At 45.8% G+C, this 26,904-nt stretch overlaps 1 protein-coding gene across 1 annotated transcript in view; it reads right to left on the bottom strand.

Annotated features, from left to right (window-relative positions):
• The window catches only part of SRGAP3 (SLIT-ROBO Rho GTPase activating protein 3), a 144,504-nt gene that overhangs the window by 40,568 nt on the left and 77,032 nt on the right, over window positions 1–26,904 (bottom strand). Inside the window, exons 6-11 of the mRNA XM_012000648.1 lie at window positions 26,063–26,164; window positions 22,861–23,058; window positions 16,978–17,062; window positions 11,207–11,234; window positions 5,824–5,926; window positions 103–163 (exon numbers count right to left, since the gene is read on the bottom strand). Coding sequence (XP_011856038.1) covers window positions 103–163; window positions 5,824–5,926; window positions 11,207–11,234; window positions 16,978–17,062; window positions 22,861–23,058; window positions 26,063–26,164 — 577 coding nt within the window. The remainder of the gene's footprint in view (window positions 1–102; window positions 164–5,823; window positions 5,927–11,206; window positions 11,235–16,977; window positions 17,063–22,860; window positions 23,059–26,062; window positions 26,165–26,904) is intronic.

Raw genomic sequence — 26,904 nt, 5'->3', positions numbered from 1 at the left:
ACGGGAGATCTTCCAGGACAAATTAGAATCTCATTTCCTATCAGAACAGCCTAGCACCTGTTCTGCATATTGCTGAAAACACTGGCCCAAGATCCAGCTTACCATATAAATTGATGTAACGGATGCAGCTCTCGACTACAAGTGGTATAGCTTGTCCTGAATCCTTGAGAAAAGAAAAATCGTGAGTTTTATGGGACTTGACAACCACCACAGGAAAAAGACATTGCAAACACAGATTACAGACTCAAGCCAGAATATTAGTACCATCAGATTAGTAGGAAAACAAGCAAGGAACTGCTAATCCTAAAGTCTCCACAGACAGTTACAACAGAGAGTCTTCAGCTGTGTGCACAAAAAGGCATAGCTACGATCATTTTAAAGAAATGCTCTGTCTTCTTATCCAACTGGAAAGGAATCTGGGCTCAGGAGGCCTGGCAGGCCCACTTGGGCAATGGAGAGGGAACCACCTCATGGAGGCTGCTGGAGTTTGGCCTTGAAGAGTTCTCTGCCTCCCCCTCCACTTTGTCCCAACTCAACACTATTTTCTCAATGCTCAAGGACCAAGTCCTCATCCTATTTACCTGATGTCAGAATTAAGGGCACACCACGGGAGAAGCAAGGCTGGCCCCCAGTGGAAATTTTGAGCTCTAAGAAGGGAAGACCAGTTCTACTCATGAAGTCACAACTAAACACTCAGATGCATACTGCATTTAACAATAAGTATGTCACAGGGAAAAGCTCTAGAGGCAGCCGATGTCAGCCATTGGCGAGCTAGGGGCCAACCTTACTCTAAAAGGCTGAAAAAGATGCAATTCTCAACACAGGCACCTGGGATGTGAATGTATTTTCAATGACATCTTCCTAGACTGGTCTACAGCCACAAATGATTATGGTGAGGGGAGACATTTTCTTTTGGATTTCATTATTGGTTGACCTCTCTGTATTCCAGGTCCCTTAAAGAGCATCAAATTCTTTTAAACTTTCTTTAAAAGGGGCCAAATCAAAGGCCTAGCCTTCTCACAAGGTGAGTAAACAATGAGGCACATGTAATATGCTCTTGTGAAGACAGCATGGATTTGGATACGTTCTTGGCTCCTCCACACCCCACCTGTGAATTCTTTCCTCGATTGACTGTGCCCAGGGACAGGACAAGAATATGGACCCATCAGCAACAGGCAAGGTGGGCTCTGTTCTGGAAGTCAGCACTAAAGATAGTTTCCATCGCGGTGAATGGGGCTAACGGGCCTTTCTAGTAAATACCTGGTTCCTGGTTCGAGCATTTCTTCTTCCTCTGATAACAAAAAATAAACAGGCAGCAGAGCAGGAGAAAAAGAAAAGATTATGCAGGAATAAGATCAGTTAGAGTAAGCAGATCCTTCAGAGTCCGTGAACGCCGAAATGCAATGGCAGCCAGCCAAGGTCCTGGGGAGCCTGTCAAACAGCCGGCCTGTGGGGAGGGTCACCCCCGAGCCTGGGAGCCTTATGGGACTTCTGGAAGCCGCCCAGCCAGCCCTCCCATGTGGCTGCCTTAGCTGCCCTCCCAGACACCAGTTGACACGGGGGCCTCTTTCAGTCCTTGTGAAAGAGCAGCAACTGTGTGGACTGGACCCATTCCCGTCCCTGTACCTAGCTTCTCTTCAACAAAAGGGACTGTTTATGCACGCATGGACAAAAGCCTACCTACGACCCCATAAGGTATGTCCAGCTGCCCACAAAAAGGACAGAAATACACCTTTATGTCTACTGGAACAATGTCCTGGAATTCAGCTCAAGAAACCTCATTGTTGGTAAAAAGTTCAATTCTAACGAGATCATGTCTACAAGGTACCCTTTGGATAGAGACCCATAGGATTCCACCTGATGCCAAATTCCAAACAGCTTCCCATGTTTCCCTGCCATACACCCTCAGTTGCTTTTCTTGGGTATCCACTTGACTTTGCTCTCCTTCCTCCCCTCTTGACCCTTACACTGGCACTAAGGAATACAAAAGCTGAGAAAGGCCTGGAGGAGGAAGGGAAGTTGAGTCAGAATGCCTTCATGAGCTTGGGGGAGAACGGAAGCCTTTACTTTCACTAAAAGCCACTGATAATGCCCATTTTCAGGGGAGTGCCGTCAGCTCTTTCCACTGTGCAGCAGGTCTGTCTCTGGGGTGAGCACTTGTCCCATCCAGGCTCCTGGAGGATGTGTGCTTTCTAGTTAGTGTCGTCTGTCCAGTTCTCAGCATCTCAACAACTGGAACTGTCTGCTACCTGACATGCTGACTAAATCTACCAGAATCCCAGAACTGAGTAAACAGCCTGGTCGAACAGGTTCTATGAGCAATATGCTAAAATTAATGCTAATAATCGTAGGTAATACATAGTGCTTACCATGTGCCATCCAGTGCTCTAGAAACATAACATATATTGGCTCATTTAATCCTCCTCACAAAGGATCATGAAGTAGGTAATTATCATGCTTATTTTACAGAAACAAGATGAGGATTCTCCCCTTGTCCCGGAGGTGAACCTCCTAGGCTTCAAAACTGGCTCTTACAAAAATGAGTTCTCCTTTTGTCTGAGAGGAGGAGGAAAAAACATCAAGGATTTTGAAAGGCTTTTGTTTATTCAGGTAGGATCTGAGAAATGTATAAATCAAACTCCAGCAACATTTACTTATGATTACTAACCCCAGGGATGCTTCCTTGTCCCTCTAAGCCATTATAATTGTGATGTCCCAGTGATGTTATTTTATTAAAAACCTTTTCACAGGTGTGGTTTTTCAAAGCTGGGGACTCTTAGTTCAATGTTCTTTCAGACGGCATGTGGATTATAATAGAAAATTAAAATCCATTCTCAATAGTTGAAGGATTGAATACATTATACTGCCTTTTCATTCTCTGAAACTTAATAACCTTTCACAGCAAACTGTGCTGTAAAACATCATCCACTTAGCTCATAGTAGGTGCAGAGTATGAGTTTGTTGAACTGCACTGATGGTATGTGATGAGTACAGTGTGACTATAAAGCAATGCAATAGTAAGGCCAGGTGCAGGGGCACATGCCTGTAATCCCAGAACTTTGGGAGGCCAAGCCAGAAGGATCCCTTGGGCCCAGGAGTTCAAGACAAGCCTGGGCAACATAGTAAGATCCTGTCTCTACAAAAAAAAAAATTGTTTTAATTAGCCAAGCATGGTGGTGCATGCGTGTAGCCCCAGCTACTCGGGAGGTTGAGGTGGGAGGATCACTTGAGCCCAAGAGGTCAAGGCTGCAGTAAGCCATGATTGTACCACTGTACTCCAGCCTGGGCGACACAGCGAGACTGCCTCAATAAATAAATGAATGAATGAATAAATGAATGAATGAATGAATGAATGAATGAATGAAATAGTATTTAACAAACACACCTTTTTTCCCAGTCAAATGAGTATTGTTCCTCCAACTTTTCCGCTTAGGAAGTGATGCACTTATTCCAACAGTGCTGCCACTGCTCAAGTGCTCTGGGCTGTCGCTGCTGGGGTGTTCTTTTCAGAGCCAGTGGAACAGCCCCACTGTAGCATATTCCTCTTGCCATTTTGCACCTCCAATGGCATCGCAAAGCTCAGCTTCAAACAGAGCTTTCTATTCCAAAGACAAGGTGTCCATTTGAATACATAGTCCTGGCCCCACTGGTAAAGGCCATACTCCAGGCTCTAAAGAAGACTGACCAAAGCAGCTGCAGCAATGCCGACACATTCAGGAAAGAAGGTGGCTTCCCAAGATGACTGCCTCAAAGGGGCAAACACTCATGTGGTTGACTAGGTTATGATGTGTTGGTCAGAAGAAATAAAGTCAGATTACTTTATAGTCACATCTTACATATAGGACCTCTCTATTACAAAAACACTTAACTCAACGGAACATCAGCTTGTCAAATACTGTCAGATAAGAGTTGATTCCTTCCAAGTATCCTGACTGATCACCCATTTCCAAAGACCTAAGCACACTGAGGATGTCCCTGTCTCTGAGTCTTCATTTCTTCTGTCCTTCCTTTCAATAATTTCTTCTGTCCTTTTATTCTCCTCTGCATGCCCACCTTTCCTTCAAAGCCCCTCCAGAAGCCTACTGTGCTTGAGCTCATAGCTCTTTTTGCTCTCAATTCTTCTTTTGTTGTTGTTTATTTTCGAGACAGGGTCTTGCTCTGTCACTGAGGCTGCAGTGTGGTGGCACAACTGTAGCTCACTGCAGCCTTGACCTCCCAGGCTCAAGCTGTCCTCCTACCTCAGCCTCCCAAAGTTCTAGGATTACAAGTGTGAGCCACTGCACCTATCCTAAACTTGTTTATGCAGGGATAACTCACCAGTTGCTCATCCTAAATCACCTTCCACTTTCTGCCTTTTGTGTTTAAAATTTCCCAAGCTCCACTACTGGCTCCTTGAGGGAAGGGAGAGTAACTAGTCCCCTCTCGGCCATGGACCATGGCTCTTTTATGGGCAAGGTGAAAGAAGAAAGTCTCGGAGGAGAGAGGAGGAAGGATGGAGACAGAAGATTCCTTTGGCACAGCCCCGCCCTCCCATGACCCAATAAACCACTCCCTCTGGGTCACCTCCTGATCTTCCTTCCTGATACACCCATGGGCCCCTCCTTTTGGGAATCCTCTACGCTTTGGTCTTCTTAGGCATCCTACAGCAGCCCTTGACATCCCTCACCCCGGGCAGTCCCAACTTGGGCCCTGGTCTTCCACTTTCCCTTTTCCCTACTCTCCCTTCCCCAGAACTCAGCCCACAGGGAGAGACAGTCCTGAGACCCGGGCTGGTCCTGCTTACCCTCTCTCCTGCCTAAGGCCAAACCCATGTCCAGTCTCTTGCTGTCCTGCAAGTCTTGTGCTGGACCCTGTCTGAGGATCACTAGTAGAGAGCCAGAGCACGGGCAGCCTCCATAACCCCCAAATCATTGGCAAAGCCCAAGGGCCTTTGCTTTTTCTCCTGATTGATACCTATCATCTTCTCTGCAGAGAGTGTCTTCATTAGAAGGTAGTGGGCTCTCAAATCAGTTGCAGGGACTTCCCTGCTTCCTCTAAGTAATGTTAAGAGTGCTTCTCCCCTTCCTCAAGTATCTCCCCAGCTGCTGCTCTTCGCTTCTCCATCATCTTCTTAATTTCCCTTGAGTCATTATATCTGATATGACTTAATCTCATATCCTTTACACCAAAGAGAAAAGAAAAGAGAAACTCTCCTAGCTAAACTACTTAGTTTAAGGTACAAAGGGTTAACCTAGAATTCAAAAGGGACAACCTCAACTTTTCTCCCTTCTCCCAAACCACCTAATGGGAAGCAAACTAGGTGGGAGGATTTTCTCTTATAAAAAGTGTATGTGTTTCCTTTGCTGGTATATATGCAACTAAAAAAAAATTCACGTGTATAAAAACACACTGATACCCACAGGGATTTCCTCTGTGTTGCTTTCAATCCAGCTTCTCCTGGAAGACGTGGGTGTGAAGTGAGGGAATGGGGTTTCTCTGACTGTCCCTCAGGTGTTAGGACTGCAGTTGCTGAAGCAATGAAGCGTGGCTGGCTGGGCCCGCTGCGCTGGTATTTCAGCCCCACTTGGACTTCCCTGGGTTCTGTCATGATCTGATCCCTACCCCCCAGGGCTGAGAATTGTGCAGGGCACTTAGGAGCAACCAGTTAGAGGCTACAGCAGCTCCCGTGAAAAGCCCTTGCTGAAGCTAAGAGAGGCTGCAGCGAGGAACTAGCTCCACAGGGCCTGGCCAAGGACAGGGCTGTCTGCTGGCAGGGAGGCGGGAGGACAGAGGCTGCCATTACATTGGGTGCATTCGCGGACTCCATGGCTCCCCAGCAAGTACCTTAATGAATGCTTCCATACTGCCGTTAAAGAGTTTATGGCTATACACTGAGAGAGGCCTAGGTCTCCTCATTTTCTGTGGTTTAGGGGGAAGACAGGGGGGCCTAGGGGAAAACGGAACAAAAGAAATCAAGAAAGCAACCAACATAAACATACAACTGGGAAAGATGCTCTTAAAACCCACAACTAAAGGGGACACAAAATGTAAATGGAAGCCCCTGACCCCCCGCCAAGACATTGGTTTCCAATGTTCCATCTGAAGGCCTTTGCATGTTTTAGGAGATCTTAATTTACCCACAATGCCAAGCAGGAGCAACTCTTACATGACGCAAATGCATTCTAAATCTTAGGGGGAAAATAGGACATGTGCAAGAAACCATTGAAACTCCAATCAGAGGCTGCCATCCTGCAAAGCTGACCAGATGGAGGGGGAATCAGGGGAGAGAGATGTAATCTGTAGCCTGAGAAAGCAAGAGACTTTCAAAAATGATTGTGAGGGTTAATTTTCATTATTTTGGCTTAAATTTATCACCAAGTCTCAACTCCCAATGTACCAGGGCACTGATCTTCCTAATGCCTCTTGGCATTTCAAATGCACTTGACTAATCTTTATTTCATTGATCTAAGAGCCAGGCAATTACTATTCTCATTTCAGAGATGAAGAAACTGATACCATGAGGGAGGCTGCAACTTCTTTGGGGTCCCTGGGTGACCCCAGGATGATGGTAATATCCTGTTCTTTAGTCAAGTACACTTTCTTTTTTTTCTTTTTCTTCGAGACAGAGTCTTGCCTTGTCACCCAGGCTAGGGTGCAATGGCATGATCTCAGCTCACTGCAACCTCTGCCTCACAGGTTCAAGCGATTCTCCTGCCTCAGTCTCCCAAGTAGCTGGGATTATGGGCATGCACCACCACTCCCAGCTAATTTTTGTATCTTTAGTAGAGACAGGGTTTCACCATGTTGGCCAGGCTGGTCTTGAACTCCTGACCTCATGATCTGCCCACCTTGGCCTCCCAAAGTGCTGGGATTACAGGCATGAGCCTCTGTACCTAGCCTCAAGAACATTTTCAATTAAACCACTTTCAAATCCATTATTAAACTTAATGCCACCTCAACCCTGTATATGTGGCTCCATTTTACAGAGGCAGAAAGTGAAGCCTCCTGTGAAGGAGAACTGACAGAGCTGGACCCCAAACTCTGGACTCTTTGGTTCCAAGTTCAGGGTTTTTCCTACCAGACCACCATCATGGAGCCTTAGGGCACTTTTTTATTTCCAACCAAGGACTCATCTACCCCAGTAACCTTTGCCATGGGATCAGGTTGAAAGTGTCTTGCTTTACTTTAGGATTTCCGTTCCTAAAGTATGCTCCACTCTTGGCCACAGGGAGGGGTAACCATACCACAGTTCACCAGTGAAACAGCCACAAACACTGGACCTGTTTCCAGAATTGCTCACCATGCATATACCTGTGTTGGCTTATTTGCTCATTTCACCACACAAGTTGGCCTGACTCAATGGTGCCAGCCTTCTGGGGCAAAGGGCTTTTTCAGGTTAGGAAGAGGGCCCCTAACCAAGAGAGGCAGTTCATTTTCAAATGGCTTGGTTCGAAATTTGAGTAGCAACAAGTGGGGACTCAGCCAGGCACAGATAATGTCCACACATGACAAGCAAAGACCTGGTCCCCCAAGTCTTCATTGATTTCTGTGAGTGGGCAAGAAATCTTCTGGACTATGCAGCCAATCAGGATAAATGAGATTCATGCTGCCTCTGCTGACTGGGCTTGTTGTACCTGTCTCCTTCAGTAGGACAGCCATCCCCAGGGACCTCTAACCAACTTCTCCTAGGTGTTTGAGTATTGAGCAAATGCTGCTAGCTCCAGTACATGCATGGGCAAAAACCAGGTGAATCCAAATATCATGCCACCCAAACAACGGAAACAAAATAACAGCACAGATCAAAATTTTGAAAAGAAACAACAGGCAAGATTATTTCAAGCCCATCTTGGATCTATGTCAATTTGGTTAGCTAAGTCCATGTCATTTCTTTTTCAAAAATTACTTATTTTTTTGAGGACGTATGTATGTGGGGGTGGGATTTCTTACAAGATCTGCTCTTAAATTTTCAAATACCAAAGGTAAAAGAGAGTGTCAAAAATGTGACACAAGGCCAAAGGTTTTAAGTTTGGGGATTAGAAATAACTTGATGATAGCAACACTGTCACCCTGTTTTCATAGTGTTTGGTTTGTTTTTGAACATTCCCAGATCATTTCCTTATCACATTGCATGATAATCTCACAACAACCCTGTGAGGTTGGGAAAAAATATCAATTCACTTTACATACAAGGTCAATGAGCCCACAAAAGATGAAGAAACTTGCCTAAGACCACACAAATAAAATGTGATTGAGGTTGGTGGTAAAATTCAGCTCTTCCTACTCTCAAGGCTCTAGTGTGAGTATGAAAGTGATCGTATCATAGAACATATCATAGAACATCCAGAAGTAACATTAAATTATCTGTTAAATTCTCATGGCCAGGAAGAGCAGACTCTTAAAGCAGGTGTTGGACACTCAATATCAAAAAACCTACGGTGCCCAATTGGAGGGTTTCCTTAAAAGAAAGTCCTAAGTGTTTTTTGTTTTTTCTTAAATTTTACAAAGTGGAATAAAGGGAAAATAAGATATGTTTTCCCATTTTTCCTGCCCAATCCAGAAAGCAAAGGACTGCGTGAATCACACGGGGATTTCTTTCTTTGTGTGGTGTTCTGTGCACTGTCTGGAATCTCTGACAAGGAAACGTAGCTATCCCAACTTTGCACAATATCAAATCTATATTGACTTACTGAAGTGCTGGGTGGGGCACAAAGTGGGGAGCAGGGGGGCAGCCCGGCCAAGGAAAGTGGGGCAGCCTAAGCCTTCCATCTCTTCTGCTGCTCAGATGCAGAGCAAAAAGGAAAGAAAGAAAGAAAGAGAGGCAGGGAAAACAGGAACAGAGAAAGCCACAGAGAGGAAGAAAGAGAAACCAGAGACCAATGTCCCCTTTCTGCCTTTTAATCAAGATGAAAATTAACACACGTTGGCAACACAGGAAATTGCCTCAAAATTATCCTGCAACTAAAGGGATGTGATGAAAAATTCCCCTAGATAACCTAATGGACTTGGAGGTCAACATCCCAAATGGTGGCAATGCTGTAGTGCAATGCCAGTCGGGCCCTTGGAGGCTATGCATGGGCTGTGTACTGTGTTGCATCTGCTTGAACAAGATCTCGAGTGATTTCATCTCTAATCCAGACCACGAGGGCATGTCAACGTGGGTAAGGGGAGCCAGACGTTCATTTGAATCACAATAATCAAACCTTATATTTGCATCTTGCTTCGACATTTACAATACACTTTTAAATTTAAGTGCATTATCACATCTGGCCATCCTGAATTACAGGGTTTTTACAAATTTGGTCTATTCTAAGATAAGGTTCTGAAGTGTGAGAAAAATATAACATACTGTAGCCCATGTGCAAAACCAGTTCCTCTATACAAGGTCAACAGCAACTTGGCTGAGGAGATCGTGCTCAAATAACCATCCAAAAATGATATCCACCTCGCGTGGGAGTCCGTGGAAGATAGAGAGAGGGCCATAGGACAGAGACATTGTTGGCAACAATTTCCACAATTTCCACAATGATTTTGGAGGTAAGGGAAGACTTTTGGTTTACTAACAAAGACTTTAGTTTACTTTGACCTTGACCAGGAACCAGAGTACACAGGGCTAAGTCTGCAATTGAATGCAGGGTAGCTGCAGTTGAATGCAGGGTGTCTAAGTGGGAGGTCTGATCAACTCAGCTTGGATTTCCCAGGCCCTAGGTCAAGGAGGGTGTGGAAGACTTCAGAGGGCTTTATTTAAAACACAAAACAAAAAAAAAACAAACCCTCAACTTTCCGCTGAGGGAGGACCCTGAGACCTGGCCAAGGGTTTGATTACAGATCTCCTCTCCCACACTCTGCTGGAACAAACTTCTCTGCATGAGTTCTAGGAATTAGGAGGAAGTGAGGGACAGCTCAATTCATCCCCCATCTGTTTCACTATTTGCAGAATTTGGTGTAAAATTTGGCTTCTGTTGTTTTGAGACTATGACAACATTCTCTTGCCAGGAAAACAAAAAAAATTATAATAGGTTTGTAACAGGTTCTTCGAAAGTGACCCTGCACATCTGCCGCCCCATGTGCTGGAAGGGCCTCGCCTGGTGTGACTCGTCCTGATGCTTCCAAATTGCCAGAGCCCAGAGGAACAGCTGTACGGGCTGAACTTCTGTCGAGCCCTCGGTCTCCCCATCCTGAGCCCAGGAAACTGAAAACCCTAGACTTTTCCAAGACTTTGCCCCACTCCCTTCCCAAGGAGCAGGAGAGAGTTGGGAGTTCATCTTTGCTCTTGCCAAACATGACGGTTTCTCAGGATTTGGGGCCACTGGGAAGCATTTGTGGGAAAGAAAAGAATGCCCTCAGGTCCCCGGGCCCAGAAAGTGAGGCAAAAAGTAGCGCTCTACTGCCATGTGATGGAAAAGTGCAGGCCTCTGGGCCACTGGCTGAATTCCAGCTAGGCAGTGCAATATCTCTTACTGGGAACGCAGAAATGAAATAGGCTCTAAGCAAACAACCTGGCCAGTGACAGAGCCACTTATGGATCTAAGCTTTCTGAAAGGGGAGTAAAGTCAGCCCCTCAGCTATCAGCTGCTGAGTGGAAAGTGTTCACTGGCTCTGGTCTGCTCAGGGAAAAGCGCAAAAGGGAATGTTGAACGAGCTGAAGAGAAAGCAGAAGTTGCCCATGTGTTACTTTCTGTCAGCCCATCCAAGTGCCCGTGAGGTCCAAGCCAGGGTGTGGACAGCGGGGGAGTCTGTGCACATCTATGCGCATGCGTGTGCTCAGCTGCGCGCAATCTCAGCCTGACCCAAAGCCTTGGTACATGGGGACCCCAGGCCGGTCCTCGCAGCAAGGCTGGGCAGTTTGCTCAGCATGGTGTAGCAAGTGGGAAGAGAGGTCAACAGCCACCCCACAGCCTCTGGCTCCTACAGGCTGCCCTCAGCCACTCTGAGTAGACAATACTGTCTCACCCGATGGCCAGCGCAAAGGGAGGGTGCCCCACTGCCACACAGCAGCCCCCAAAGCGCCCCTTCCATTGCCAGCCTGGAGGGGCGTGGCTTTGTCAGTCTAATGCTAGAAGAAGCGAAGCAGCAACTGTGCCTCACCTAGGCACACCCACACCAGCCCATGGGGACATTGGTGAAGAAGCCATCCCTGCTTCTCCAGCTCCCAGCAGGGCCTCCCCAGCCCCATCCCACTCCCACCTCGGGCAGCAGATGAAAGAAAACACGACTCTCCCACTCTCACCTGGTGGTGCCGCATTCTGCTCTTTCCCCTGCAAAGAAAAGTATACATTAATGTTTAATTGCCTTTTCTTTTTAAACCAAAGAACTTTCGTCTTTTTCTAAAAACAACACACAACGAGTCTTAATTATTTATGAAATATGAAATCTAATTATGCCTAAGGTACGGTCTGTTGAAAAGAACTGCGTCTTATTAATTCTTTATTAAAAGCCTCCTATTTGTAGGGCTGTGTTCACACACACGTTATTGTTCACAGACATTTTCAGTGATTCTCAAACTACAGCCCTCTGGCTACTTGCATCAGAAACATCTGGGGATCTGGTTAAAGGTGCAGATTTCTTGACTCTCTCATGGGTCTTCTGAATCAGAATCTCTGAGATAAAAACCCAGAAATCTGCATTTTAACAACCACCCCTGGTGATCACTTCTATGCCTCCCAAAGTTCGAAAACTCCTGCAATGTTTAATGGCAACAAAGACTGACTGAGCCCCTGTCATACGCCTGGCACTGAAGGATACCAGCCATAAGGCTGGTGCTCCTCCACCCTGCTGCCCTGCCTCCACCTTCATTCCCAGCTGAAGATCTTCTCATTTCCTTCACTGGAAAAGAAAATCAAGTAATATGGGTTCTCCATCTGTGTGCCCCCATTAGGCCCTCCCACCTACTTGCCAGACAAAGCCCAGACCTTCTCCTTATGCCCTAGTTCCACCCCCTCTGCCCTTCTGGGGGCCTCAGTTTCTGCAGGTATCTCCCCTCTCCCTAGCATCACCAATCTCCTCTCTTCTGGACCATTTCCAGCAGCATATCTACATGTTCTGGATATGCACAACCTAGCTTTTAACCCTTCTGTTGACCCCATTTCTCTTTCCAGCTACATCCTCATTTCTCTGCTCTTGTTTACAGCAAAATTCCCTGAAGGAGCTGCCTGGAGGCACTACTGCTTCCTCCCCTCCTATTCCCTCCTCGCCCTTTTGCCTAGAAGCTAGGCTTCTGTCCTCATCCCCGGGCTGAGACTGCTCTTGTCAAGGTCAACACTTAAGGTCAAAAAGGATCTCCTTCAGGCTGAATCCAATGGTCTTCTCTGCCCTTATTGTAACTGACCTCTGCACCATTCTACTCAGTTCACCACTCCCTTCTTACAAAGCTCTCTCCTCTTCACTTTCATGACTCCACACTTTCCAGGTGTTCTTCCTGCCCTATAGGTTCCTCAGTTTCTCTTTCTGTCTCCTCCTCATTCTGCCCAACCTCAAACCTCGAAATGTTGGAGTGCCATCAGGACACAGACCCAGGGCTGCTTTCCTTTTCTACACATCCTTTCTAAGTGACCGCAAGTGCTTACCGAGGACTCCATACTCTATGTCTAGATCTTACCCTTCCCTAGAATTCCAAACTCAGATGCACTGCCATCTTTTATAAAAATAGCATAATTGAGGTATAATTTATATATCATAAAATTCACCCATTTGGAGTGTATCAATCAGCGATTTTTAGTGACTATTCAAAGTTATGCAACCCTCACCAGAATTCAATTTGAAAACATTTCCATCCCCAGGAAAAGATCCCTCCTTCTCTGGGTTCCCAAACTGTCCACTCTTCTATGTACTCCACATGGTCTAGTTACAATACCCTTCTCTCAATTCTTCCAACTCACCACATTTCCCGCATTTGCAAATGTTGTCCCCTCTTCCCCAGAAACTCTTCCCTTGGTTTTTCACTTGGCTGACACCTTCTCATCCTTTAGTTTCAGCTGAAACAGCAACTCCCCTAGGAACCCTCTCTGATCACCCTATCTAAAGCAGGTCCCCCCATCTCTCCCCGACACATACATGATTGTTCTGTATCTCAGCCCAAAATTTTCATTCATGGCACTTAACACAATTATAATCCCCACCCTCTCTGTTTTTTAAGAGACAGAGACTTGCTCTGTCACCCAGGCTGGAATGCAGTGGCGTGATCTTGGCTCACTGCAGCCTCCACTGCCTAGCCTCAAGTGATTCTCCTGCCTCAGCCTCCTGAGTAGCTGGGACTACAGGGCCATCACCACACCCAGCTCAACTATCACACTTTCTTAGTAGTTTGTTTACCATTTGAGGTCTCTCTTTTCCATGAGGGCAGGAACCTTACCTTTCTTGTGTACCACTATCTCCCCAGGCCTGGCCAAACAAAATGCCTGTGCTCTTGGATAGATGAATGAACAGACAGGGGCAGGTAGAAATCAAAGGTTTTAGGATGTGGAGTGGAATGTCAGAACATACTCAAGGCAGACTTTTCTCTGGCACAGAATCTAATACATTGTCTATCAGCTTCAGACTCACATTCCTGCTCTCAAGAATCCCACAACCAACATCTTTAGAAATAGGGTGGCTCAATATCTCATAAATGTGGGGAATCAAAAAATGCCCATCCTTTACCTTCTGAAACCTGTTGGGATTTTAAAAATATATTTTATAGTTGATGGTTCAGTCATTTTCTAGAAAGTCAGATGGCCTGGGCCTGGTGGCCATTTTGCTCTGTGATGGGTGATTAAATCTTGGCCTGAAAAGGTTATGCTCCTTCCCTTTTATAGGCAGCACACTGTTCATTCATGCTTGAGGCGCTTTCAGAAATTGAAAAACCAACTGCATCTTGAGTGTAAACCCTGGAGCTTACAGAATACACTCCAGAGCAATAAAAAGGTCATAAGTCTAAGACTCAGAGATGATGATAAACTGAGAATTCTCTGGCCAATAAAATGGCATAGCGACAGCCAAGGTGTGTGTTCTTGCTCCCAAGAAGCGCCAGTGACATCCTTTGTTAACAGGGAATGCCATTTGCCAAGCACCTGGAAGCTTTTTGACTTGTATGTCTGGGGTCAATCATGTTCTCAAATCTGCTTCTAAGTAAAGCGGACCCCAAAGACCTTGGGTTTCATCTAACTTGTAGTTTCCTTGAGCTATCCTGTCAAAAGAGTACAGCAGTCCCCACTTATCTGTGGGGAGTATGTTCCAAGACCCCCAGTGGATGTCTGAAACTGTGGATAGTACCAAATCCCACATGTCCTCTGTTTTTTCAATCTGATAACCAAGGCAGCTACTAAGTGGCCAGTGGGCGGGTACTGTATCCAGAGTGGATATGCAGGACAGAGGGAGGAGTCACATCCTGGCAAAGATGGAGCACGACGGCATAAGATTTCATCATGCTACTCAGAACAGCGAGAAATTTAAAACTTATGAATTGTTTATTTTGGGAATTTTCCATTTCATATTTTCAGGCTACAGATAACCACAAGCAACTGAAACCATGGAAAGCAAAACCACACGTAAAGGAGGGCTACTGTACTTTAGAGAAACTGAGGCACTAGACATGATACTACAAAATAGCCCTCATATGGCATAAAAAGGCCACTGATGCAGCTGTAACACTACCCTACTCTTAGAAGAGAATTCTACTGAATACAAGAACCAAAACGCTCAGGAAAAGGTGAATCACCAGTTGACACTCAGAAGGATGAATTCGCTAAGATTCTGAGCTCTCTTTGGCCTGCTGAATTTTTTCTCTTCTTCCTTCACCCAGTGGGCAATTTCCAATTTATCATTTAGGTCAGTGCAAATTCTCCCCTTTCACCCAGTGCCCTGAGAATCTATATGTATCTTTATCGTGTAGTGGCTATATAAAAATGACTGGAGATTTGGTCTCGATTTATTCAGGTTCCATCTTTTTCAGTAATGCAGTAATTTATTAACTTCAGTTAATAACATGTGTCAGTATTCATTAATGCTGACAAATATAGTATACTAATGTAAAATGTTAATAAACATTAACTAGATGTGGAGTATATGAAACTAGATATGGAGTATATGAAAACTTTATACTATCTTCCCAACTTTTCTGTAGCTCTAAAACTGTTTTAAAATAGAACATTTACTTCAAAAAAAAAAAAAAAAAAAAAACTTCTCTAGAACTGACCAGTCTATCAAGAGCCATCCAGTTGTCAAAGGAAGCACAGTGAGCCCTTCCACAGCCAGCTTACTGAAACACAGATTACAGAGATTCTTCCAGATGGCTTTTTCTTAGCTGCCCCTCTACTTCTGAAAACGCATTTTCCGGGAGTTTTTTTTTTTTATTGCTAATCAGCTCAAAACTCAGAAGAGGGACTGGTAGAGCAATCTTAGAGCAAGGCGTAGTTGAAGGCTAAATAAACTTGGAGGACCAAATGGACCAGGAGTTATGCCAACCAAAACTAAGTATGGTGATAATGATGATGACAATGATGATGACCGTCATCATCATCATCATCATCATCATCATCATCATCATTTGAGTTGGGAATGGCGGCAATGAAAGCTGCCTTTGTCAGGTAAGGGCGATGGGAAGAGAAAGCAAAGGGCCTCTTTATTCGTTAAAGCTCCACTGTGCTTCTGCGCCAAGAAGGCGTGGGCAGTCCACTGCACCAGACCCAGGATCTTATTTTTTAAAAGAAGATTAGTTTTCCAAATTCAGCATCTAATTTCAAAAATGCAAGTAGCCACCAACTCATATGGTCCTACCTTTTGTTACCTGGCTCATGAGGAACAGCCCCCTGACCTGTGCCTATAAATGCCGGCCCTCCTCTTTAATGCTAGTCTTAGAAGCTGCCCCCATGGCACCCACACCTTGAGCTCCACTCTTGGACTTTCTCCCTTTCTCCTCCATTCTCACTGTTTTTCTTCCCTTTTTGGTACCCACACTCCTCCACACCCCCTTTATCCCCGGCCTGATACTGAAATGTCGGGATGGGTAAAATTTAGAGGGAAAGAATGAAGAAAAAGCTCATTGCAACTAAGTCTTCCCCACTCCTATCCCCTAGTCAATGAGTTTTTAACAAATGTCTATCCCCATGTAACTCAAATCAGGATATGGAACATTTATTTCCATCAGCACCCAAAGTTTCCCCGCTCTTACTACCTAGAACACACAAAACGAATCTGGGGGGACAGAAATCAGATCAGAGTAGAGCATGGGGGGTTGACTGCAAAGGAGCGCAAGGGAATTTTTGAGTGTAATTGAAAAGCTCTATCCCCTGATTTGGGTGGTGGTTACCCATGCAGATGCAAAGACCCTGGGGCAGGAACAAGCTTGGTGAGTCCTGAAGGGCAGAAATTTGCTCAGTGTGGCTGCAGCATAGTAAGGAAAGGGAGAATGACCGACGAGGTCAGGGAAGCAGGCAGAAGTTAAGTGCTATAAGGCCTCATGTGCCATGACAGCAGCTGGCATTTTATTCCAACTGCCACTGGAAGGCATTGAGTGGCTTTACGCCTGGTCATCAGGTCCCTCAAGGGCCAAACCCTGACTTACATGTATGGATTTTCCTTCTCTGGACCTAGAACCCTGGCCAGACACTCCAGCAGTATTCCTTGCAAACAGTGTCTGCTGAAAAATGTCAGTGCCAGCCTCTGAGGCCCTGGATTCCCATTCCCTACCTGATGGGTGCCCCTCTATCAGTTTGCCTTGGACTGTCCCTGCCAACCTAAACTAAGACTTGTGGTTGCCCTCTATTTTCTTTTTCTTTTTTTATTTACTTTTTCTTTCTATTCATCAAAAAGCAAGTCACGCCCTTTATTTTCCATAGCCAAATTGGACCCCCAAGGCATCTGTACTAAGGTGATTTTCCCAGCCTGCCCAGTCCTGGTCAGTCCAGGTTCATTCTGCCAGATGCCTGCTGTCTCAAGATTAAGCAGCTCAACACATCAGGGGGACACAGTGAAACCCAGTGGGGAACAGAGCACCTCCCAGGGGGCCTCCACCACCTCACTCACCTTCGCCCAGGGTCTGCTTGAGTAAATCGTGCTTGGCCTGCAGCTTGGTGATGAGGTTACTGCCATTCACATATTCTTTAAATTTCTGTAAGACACAAGGCACAAAGAAGTTATAGATTGCAAGGCCGAGTAATGGGATATATGCCTCTGCAACTGACCTCTGGGACAGGGAAGCCGAAGAGAGATCATGTCACCCGCAGGGACCCCGGTGCAGGGAACAGAGAGGCCTCTGCATCTGCGTCTTTGCTTTCCTCCATCTAGATCTTCAGCGCTGCCATGCCGTGGCCAGGCCCTTGGAGGGCTCTAGGCCTTTCAGGTCAGGGGTTAGGAACACAAAGCAAGCCGGGGGAGAATGGGAGCAGTGAAAGCTGCCTTTGTCAGGTAAAGGCCACAAGGAGACAAAGCAAAGGGCCTCTTTCCTCATCAAAGCTCCACTGTGCTTCTGTGCCAAGAGCAATAAAAATGGGAACCATCCCAGGGACCACGTGCAGCCGAGGCCAGAGAGCTTTATCGGATCTGTCAGAGGAGCCTCGGAACAAGTCTTCCTTTCATCTGGCCCCGCTTTGAAGGAGGAAGGGCTTGCAGTCCCCTGAGAGGCTTTCCCATTAAAATAACCCAAATTGCAGTAGGTGATAGGATTTTCTTCTTTTTACAGACAAGAAAAATGAAGCTTGCACCAGGAAGTGATCTGTCCAAGGTCCCATGGAAAGTCAGCTGAGGGCCACACCCAGCCCCAACCTGCTTCCTAGTTCAGGGCCCTGGCCCAGTGCAGTGTACCTTAGAGTGGCACTGAAGGACAGAGAACAGGCCAGGATAGAAACACACCTACCCGCCTGAACTCAGCCTGGGCCTCAGCCACCTCTAAACGGGTACCAGCTTCCCCTACCTGTACAGTCCCAGAGCCCCACTGGGCATGCCTCTGCTGCATGGCCAGCTGCTGGAGGGTGGACTCCACACCCAGCTCATCTCCGGCTCCCCAGTGCCTAAAGCTGTGACTGGCTTAGAGTAGGTGCTGAGAAATTTCACTGGATCCCTGCCCTCTTGAAGCTTATGTGGTGGAGTGGGGAGGGAGACAATAAATGAACAAAAAAGATAAGTAAAATACCACTCGGTCAGGTGGTGGTGAATGCTATGGATAAAAAGAAATCAGAGCTGAGCATGGTGACTCACACCTGTAATTTCAGCTACTCAGGAGGCTGAGGTGAGAGGATTGCTGGAGGCCAGAAGTTCAAGACCAGCCTGGGCAACATAGCAAGACCAAGTCTCTAAAAAAATAAGTTTAAAAAACTAGCTAGGCCTGGGGGCGTGTACTGTAGTGCCAGCTACTCACGAGGCCAAGGTGAGAGAATCACTTGAGCCCAGGAGGTTGAGGCTGCAGTGAGCTATGTTCATGCCACTGCACTCCATTCTGAGCAACAGACTGAGACCCCATCTCTACAAAATATAAATAAATAAATAATAAATAAAATAAATAAAATAAAATGTGAACAGTGGATTAGAAGTCCAGGAAGACCTCACTGCAAAGTGGACATTTGAGCCAAGGCCTGAAGGAGGTGGAAAGGGGGCCACGTGGAGACCTGCAGGAAGGAGTTTTGTAAGCAAGGGGCATGATAATTGCAAGAGCTCTGATAATAAAGTCAAGGAGGTAGATGTGACTGCCCCAAATCTACCTGCTAGTTTCTCAAAGAGAAACCCACTCTATTGTCCCAGCCAGCACACTAAAAAAGGGGGCAGAGAAAAGTGAGTTGCAGAGGCTCAGACACCCCCAAGTCAACTGTAGAGGAGGGCCCCTAAGATCACCACCTTCCCATTGACAGCCATGGGAGAAAGACCCATTGGGGTGGGGGCTGACATATACACAAATACGACTGGGGTCACCTCATGCTGGACCACCTTGATGTTCTGGAATGAACGGGCTGGTGGGAGGTTGTGGTGTCCTCTCTCCTCTTCCATGGTCCTAGGCTCCCAAGACCTGGCCTAGTGGCCATTAAGAGTCACTCCCCTGGGGCCGGGCGCGGTGGCTCAAGCCTGTAATCCCAGCACTTTGGGAGGCCAAGACGGGCGAATCACGAGGTCAGGAGATCGAGACCATCCTGGCTAACACAGTGAAACCCCGTCTCTACTAAAAAATACAAAAAACTAGCTGGGTGATGTGGTGGGCGCCTGTAGTCCCAGCTACTCGGGAGGCTGAGGCAGGAGAATGGTGTAAACCCGGGAGGCAGAGTTTGCAGTGAGCTGAGATCCGGCCACTGCACTCCAGCCTGGGCAACAGAGCGAGACTCCGTCTCAAAAAAAAAAAAAAAAAAAAAGAGTCACTCCCCTTTGTATCCGCAGAGCACCTGACAGTTTTCACATACGTATGTTTAAGCCTCATTACAATCTTGGACGGTAAATGGGGAAAGCATCATCAGGCCTGTTCTACCCAGAAGGAAACAGAAGCTCAGAGCTGTGGTCACTCACTGGGTGACCTCGGCAGATTATTGAGCATTTCTGGGCTTCCACGTCCTCCCCAGTGTGAACTGAGAGTAGACTCAGTGTTTCTCCAAGTGTGGGGCAGAGCGCCAGGGGCTCGTAACCAGCTGGGGAGACTGTCAACACGCAGATTCCTGTTCAAGAATACCTTGAGTCTAACCCCTCATTTGACACTGAAGGAGGAACCAGTGAGGCCCAGAAGTGTTCACAATTCCAGGTGCCCATCTTGGGAGAGTGGTGGTCTGAGAACCTACTTTTTTTTTTTTTTAAGATAAGGTCTGGCTCTATTGCCCAGGCTGCAGTGCAGTGGCACAATCTTGGCTCATCGCAACCTCTGCCTCCCTGGCTCAAGCCATCCTCCCAAGTAGCTGGGACTACAGGCACACAGCAGCCCAAGTAGCTGGGACCTCAGCCTCCCAAGTAGCTGGGACTACAGCCACACACCACCATGGCCAGCTAATTTTTGTATTTCTTGTAGAGATGGGGTTTTGCCATGTTGCCCAGGCTGGTCGCGAGCTCACGAGCTCAAGTGATCTACCCACCTCGGTTCCCAAAGTGTTGGGATTACAGGCATGAGCCACCATGCCTGGCTGAGAACCTACATTTTTAACAAGCTTCCCAGATGGTTCAAATGCACACTTCAGTTTGGTAACTACTGTCTGAGAGGCTCTCTATAGATGCTTTCAAAAATAATGTCCTCTCATTTTATCTCCTATCCAAGAATTCCCCAAAAAAGCAGAGGTGAGGGGTAAGCTGATATTCTGTTCACCGTGTCTCACTGCCCCAAGAAGTTGAAGATCTAGTCCCAAACACATAACACATGCCTTGACAGGTCATCCACTGGTTAGTGCAATTTACAGCCTGGGGCTTTGTAAACCATCTCTGTCTGCCTCATTTAAATTTCAACCATCTGAAGAATAATGAATGTCCACAAAATAAAGAATGCCATCAAATTGTATTGATGTTTGTATTTAAAGGATTATGATGTCCTTAAAAAGACCTAAAATAATGAGTCATGAGAAGGCATACTAGGAAACCATGCTAACAAACTAAATATTAAGAATAAACTATAACATCTTATGACCCTTAGTCATAGATACTGGAGAATCCTCCTAACTTCGAGTAGGCTGAACCCCTTTCTTGAATTCTGTTTCCCAGATTTCTTTGCTTCTACTGCGAAAGTGAATTAATATTCATGTGCATGTTGTAACCATAAATTCTCTTTGTGAACACAGTAGGCCCCATGGAAGTGGCGAATGCCAGCAATCAGCGTGGGCTGCTTTGCTAAGCTCTGCTTTGTTTTCTTCCTTGACAGGGTCAAAGGGTGTTGGAGAAAATGCAGTGTCTGTTGACTACTGGTTTTCGACCAGGGATTTGACAAAGCCAGTTATAAGATGGAGCTCGGTTAGAATTGGGTGGGTTTGTGATGGGTTAAATGACTACAGTCCAATCAATATTAGCCTCATTGCTTTTCTTTTTTCTTTCTTTTTTTTTTTTTTTTTTTTTGTGTCTCGCTCCGTTGCCCAGGCTGGAGTGCAGTGGTACAATCTCGACTCACTGCAGTCTCAACCTCCTAGGCTCAAGCAATCCTTCCACCTCACCCTCCTGAGTAGCTGGGACCACAGATATGGACCATGTCTAGCCTTTTTTTTTTTTTTTTCTTTGTAGAAATGGAGTCGTCCTATGTTGCCCAAGCTGGTCTCAAACTCTTGAGCTAAAGGGATCCTCCTACCTCGGTCTCCCAAAGTGTTATGATTATAGGCATGAGCCATGGCGCCTGGCCCTAGTTGCATATTTTTAACAACTCTGTCTTTGGCCCTGGCCTTGGTATATCCATTAGTCTTTAAATTGATTAAACTTTGGAAGCCACGCTCACTGAATCTGCAGGTAACACAGGTTTGAGGAGACAGCATGTATGCTGAGTAACTGGATCAGGATGTTGACTAAAACCATGAATTGAATTCATCAAGAGGAAAACTAACTGGTGATAAACAGAAGACCTGCCCAAGACATCCCCTACAAAACCTTAGGAAGAGTGAGGCCTGCTTAATGGTAGCGTGCAGGGAAGAGAGCTATAACTGATATTAACTTCGCCTTAAAATAATACTAAAAGAATATGATCTTAGAACGTATGAATAGGAGCACAGTACCTGGTATAGAAGGGGTGAACATTTTGCTCAATTCTTTTTTTTTTTTTTTTTCTTTGAGACAGAGTCTCACTCTGTTTCCCAGGCTAGAGGCAGTGGCACAATCTTGGCTCACTGCAAACCCTGCTTCCCAGGTTCAAGCAATTCTCCTGCTTCAGCCTCCCGAGTAGCTGGGACTACAGGCACACACTACCACACCCAGCTAATTTTTTGTATTTTAGTAGAGACGGCTTTTCACCATGTTGCCCAGGCTGGTCTCGAACTCCTGAGCTCAGGCAATCCGCCCACCTTGGCCTCCCAAAGAGCTGGGATTACAGGCGTGAGCCACCACGCCCAGCCAATTTTGCTCAATTCTGTGTTGGGCAGACCACTGCTTGGAGTCTCACCTTAGAAGAGGCATCAGCACATGGAACATGTTCAGGAGAGAGTCACTAGGATACTGAGGCTACTCAAAACAAAAGTTTATAAGGCAGGACTGAAAGAATCAGATACATTTAGCCTGGAGAAATGAAATCCCAGTTCCCTGCAACCATGTGAAATACTGTCATGTAGAATTAGCCTCCACTCTGGGTGGCCCCAGAGAAGAGAACCAAGAAATCCCAGTGAGGTAGATTTTTGAAGATAGCAAAGATAAAGGAAAACATGATAATACTAAAAGCCAGGCACAATGCAAACAAAAGGGCTGTTTGGGGGAAAAGGGAGCTTTTAATCTTGGGAGCAAGCAGGCAGAGTCAGGATGGCCTCTGGGCAGGGATATGGCTGAACAGACTCAAGCATCCTATGGAAGATTTAAGGTCCCCTGTCCAAATGGAAGATAATTAACATGGGATTTTACATGAAGGGCAAGCAACTAAAGAGCAATTTGCTTGGATTCTTTAGGGCATTTTTTTCCAAAGCTCACACCTAAATTTAAGACAATTCAACATGATAATCTATATACATAATTTTAGGGTTGTTCCTTGGGACTTGCACCTGACTCTGTTAGCCATTTTCTTATTACCCCACTGAATAAAACTGTCTCGGTTTTTTCCTAGAGCAAGAAAATGTCAATAATCATCACCCAAGATCAATGCCAGTGCTACCCATTGGGAATTCACTTTCTGCATTTCAGAAAACCAAGCCAGGCAACTTAATTTTAAAAGCATGGTGGTGGAGTCTTAGGTCCATGTGGTTTCTCTGGTTCTCAGTAGCTTGGGTTGCTCCTGAAAAGTCACTGCCAGTGGGTTGACAGACACTGTGGTTCTGGGCCCAGGATGCCACTTACTGTAAAATAAAACATTTCTGTTTCCTGCTGGTTGGCTCTCCTCTTGGCAATGTTGATCTTGCTCATGTAGGTCTCAGAGGCAGCCGACTTGACAGACTCTGTTGATCGACTGTGTTGGAAGGCATCGGAGACATCAAAGTCCTCCACAGTCAGCATGTCCTGTAATGTCTGCATGGTGGCATCCAGGGTTTTCCTAACCTGGAGAAACACAGCAGATTGACAAAAATCCTGTATTTTCATACTGCTGTTGACCCTTAAAGTCCCTTTCCCAACTGTCGCTTTACTTCTTCCATGTAAAATCCCTAGAATATAGGCCGAACAAAAATAATCCTTCTCACTGTATTAATGTGGAAAACACAAATTAGTCACTAGCCCAAAATCACACAGCTGGCTGGGATGAGAAGCCAGGTTGCCCAATTTGAAGACATTCTATGTATGGCTCCTGACAGAGAGAACCTTGAGGAATGTTGCAACAAATGAGGAACCCAGGTTTCTAGATTTGCTTCTCTTGGCCTAATTATGTAACTCCAAACCAGCTCCTCCAATGCAAGGTGGTCAGTTGAATAGAGACAACATTAGACACGCTCTAGTTCTCTTCATTCAGAGAAGGGTAGAGACAAAGCTGACAATGGTGGGCAGCCATTCTTCGTGAACAAACTCTCCAGGTATCTGCTATTGGACTCCTATCAAAAGCCCAGCTGAGAAAAGGAAAACTCCAGGAAGACAGCTGCTGAGAAAAGGAAAACTCCAGGAAGACACACATTGCTCAGTTAGGACTCCAGTTTTTCTTCTGGAATTTCATGGGACCACCAGAAGCCTGCATGAGTAGGGTCCACAGGCCCTGACCTTACAGCACCCCTTTGCTGAACTGTGCCTAAAGGGCAGATTCTTTGCTTTGGAGGCTGGTTCCAAAAATAGTACCTGGAAAAACTGCCTCCAATGTTTGTTATAAAATTATTGTCACTCAAAGCCTATGTCTTGTCACTCAGACCTCAGCTTAAATGTCACCTCCTGGTGACATCAGGCCCCCCCGATATCTTCACTCAGTGTCTATTACTGTCTAATATTTTCTAAGCTCATTCATTTCTTGGCTTGTTTTTGTGTTTTGTAAATGAAAAATAAAATTCTAAGCCCCCAACCATCTGAATGGACCTCTCCTCTCGGTCAAGGGCATTCCAATGTTAACCTGAAAAACTAGTTCAGGCCATGATGGGAAGGGGGCGGCAAACCTACCTCATTATACCCTCCTCCTTTTTGGAATTACTGTTAGAACAGACTCTTTAAGTCTGATAGAAACGTTTACAGTCTATCCTCTGAAGCCTATTACCTGGAGGTTTCATCTCCATGATAAAACCTTGGTCTGCACAACCCCTTATCTTAACCCTTTCTTTAGACAATAACTTAACTGTTTCAACCAATTGCCAATCAGAAAATCTTTGAATCTGCCTGTGACCTGAAAGCCCCTGCTTCCAGTTGTTCCACCTTTCCAGACCAAACCAAGTACATCTTACATGTATTGATTGATGCCTTACATCTCCCTAAAATGTATACAATCAAGTTGTGGCCCAACCACCTTGGGTACATGTTTTCAGTATCTCCTGAGGGCCATGTTACAGGCCATTGGTCACTCATATTTAGCTCAGAATAAATCTCTTCAAGTATTTTACAGAGTTTGACTCTCTTTGTCAACAGTTTTAAGTATTATCTGTCTTTTCTCACTAGAATATTCCCTCCCGGAGAGGAGGTGCTATGTTGTGCTGTGTTCACTCACTTTATTCTCTATCTAGAACAATGTTTGGTACACAATATGTGCTCTATAAATACTTGAATAAATATTGTTGAATGAATACATGAATCAATTCTTCTTTCTAATGCAGCATGACAGGAAGCTCAGGTTCAAAATTAAGTCTATTCAAGCTCGTTAGCAGCTCATACAGAGGAACACTGGCTTCATTCTCCTTTCTTTGGCCCTGATTTCCAATTTAAATTCCATTAACATTATGATCCATATGCTATTCCGTGTAAACAATTTAAAATCCTTTGAGGGAAGATATAGGGCATAAATAAATAAAGAAAACACTCTGTTCATCTCCTGTCTCTTTCCAGGTTTGAAAAACAAATATATAATTTATCTCCATACAACCTCCCCCTGGGGACTGCACTGATTTGCTATCATCCTGAGCTCCAATCTGTCTCACATTTGTCCTAGGTATGTCCTTTGTGGAGTTGAAAAGCAAAGTTGCCCTCTCTGCCCAGGATAGCACTCTTGAGATTTGAAGATCAGGACTGTGTCTTCCCACCTCCCCACTGTGACTGCAGTTTCAAGAATAAACCTGCCCATGACCTCGAGTGTCACTCCCTCCATCCTGGTATCCTTTCTCCAGGGGCCTCCAGTTTGTTGACATCCTCTTTGGAGGAGGAGTCCAGGTTGGAAAAGGATGTTTCCCATCTGGCCTCTTCAGTCCACAGAATAGAGCCACTGCACTGGTATTTCCATCTGTACCCACTTGCTGAGAATCCTATGCCCCACAGCTGCAGAGGAGGGAGGCTGGGCCTGGTAAGACTGACCCGCTCCTTGGAGCTCAGAATCCGTGTCACATTTAGTGTGCCCTGGGTTGTTTATTTCATTGTGTAATTTAAAATACCTACTGTTATTTCTAATGATAAAACAGAAATTCATTGCAGAAAATAGAAGAAAGCACAAAGAAGTAAACAGAAAGCACCTATCACCCCACAACCCAAACATAGCAACTAATAACATTTAAGCATTTCTCTCCAGTCTTTTCTCTATGCCTAGGAATATACACATGCTTTAGTTTACTGCAGTTATGGCAATACTGAACATACAGTCCTATTTCCTTTTGTGTTTTGTTTGTTTGTTTGTTTTGAGATGGAGCCTCACTCTGTCATCCAGGCTGGAGTGCAGTGGCGTGATCTCAGCTCACTGTAACCTCTGTCTCCCAGGTTCAAAAAATTCTCTTGCCTCAGCCCCCTGCCTTTTGTTTTTCTTCAATTTAACATCTTATAAGCATTCCCCCAGGCTATTAATGATTCTTAGTGTGTGTGGTTTTAATGATTGTGTACTACTCCATCTTATAAGTGGAACTATCATTTCTTATGCATTCCGTGGTACAAGTGGACTCCTTGGGACAAGCCAGGCCTTCCAAAGGAAATCCCTTATAGGGCAGAGGGGCTCACTCACCTCCTCATTCTCTATCTTGAGGGTGGCCAGTCTGGACTGCAGCTGGTGATACCGCATGAGCAGTTCTGTCTGGACGGGCTGCTGAGCGCTGACCTGGCACACCTGCAGGAATAACAGCCACCATCTGTGGTTGCCCTGTGCCCTCCTCACCTGTGTGGAGCTAGGGCAGAGGAGTGGGGGTGCTACCATTAACATCCCAATCACAGTCCAGGAAACAGGCTCCGAAAGGTTGAGTGACCTATCCAAGGTCACAGAGCTCATAAGTGGCCATGGCAACCAATGCCAGATGAGAACCAGGGCCTTCCTACTCAAAGTCTGCCCTCTTGCCATTGCCAGGTGTGGCCTTTCAGTCATGATCTACATTTGGGAAGCAAGTGAAGGTTCACAAAGAGCCTTAACATAATCTTACTAAGCAAAATTAATTGGTTAATTTCAAGGCAAGAAGTTGTGGCAAGAAAGCAACCACCTAAGAGAAGCCAATGGGAAAAAACCTGAATGGGAAACAATCAGGGCACACTCCCATTGTGCCACAGAACGATGCTGCAGCAGGGCAGCTGTGAGACAATGCACTCTCACAGCTCAGAGCTCTTCATCCCCCAGCACTTGACTGGGTGAGGGCTGGAGGAGGGGAAGCACCTGAGAAATGCTGTTCTCCCTCTGCCTTTTTTTTGTTTGTTTGAGACAGGATCTCACTCTGTCACCCAGGCTGGAATGCAGTGGCGCCATTGCAGCTCACTGCAACCTCCGCCTCCCAGGTTCAAGCGATTCTCCTGCCTCAGCCCCCCAAGTAGCTGGGACTACAGGCACCTGCCACCATGCCCAGCTAATTTTTTTTTTTTTTT

This window comes from Mandrillus leucophaeus, unplaced genomic scaffold, assembly GCF_000951045.1.
Source record: "Mandrillus leucophaeus isolate KB7577 unplaced genomic scaffold, Mleu.le_1.0 Scaffold637, whole genome shotgun sequence".
Taxonomy (NCBI): Eukaryota; Metazoa; Chordata; class Mammalia; order Primates; family Cercopithecidae; genus Mandrillus; species Mandrillus leucophaeus.
This window is presented reverse-complemented; position numbering and strand designations above follow the sequence as displayed.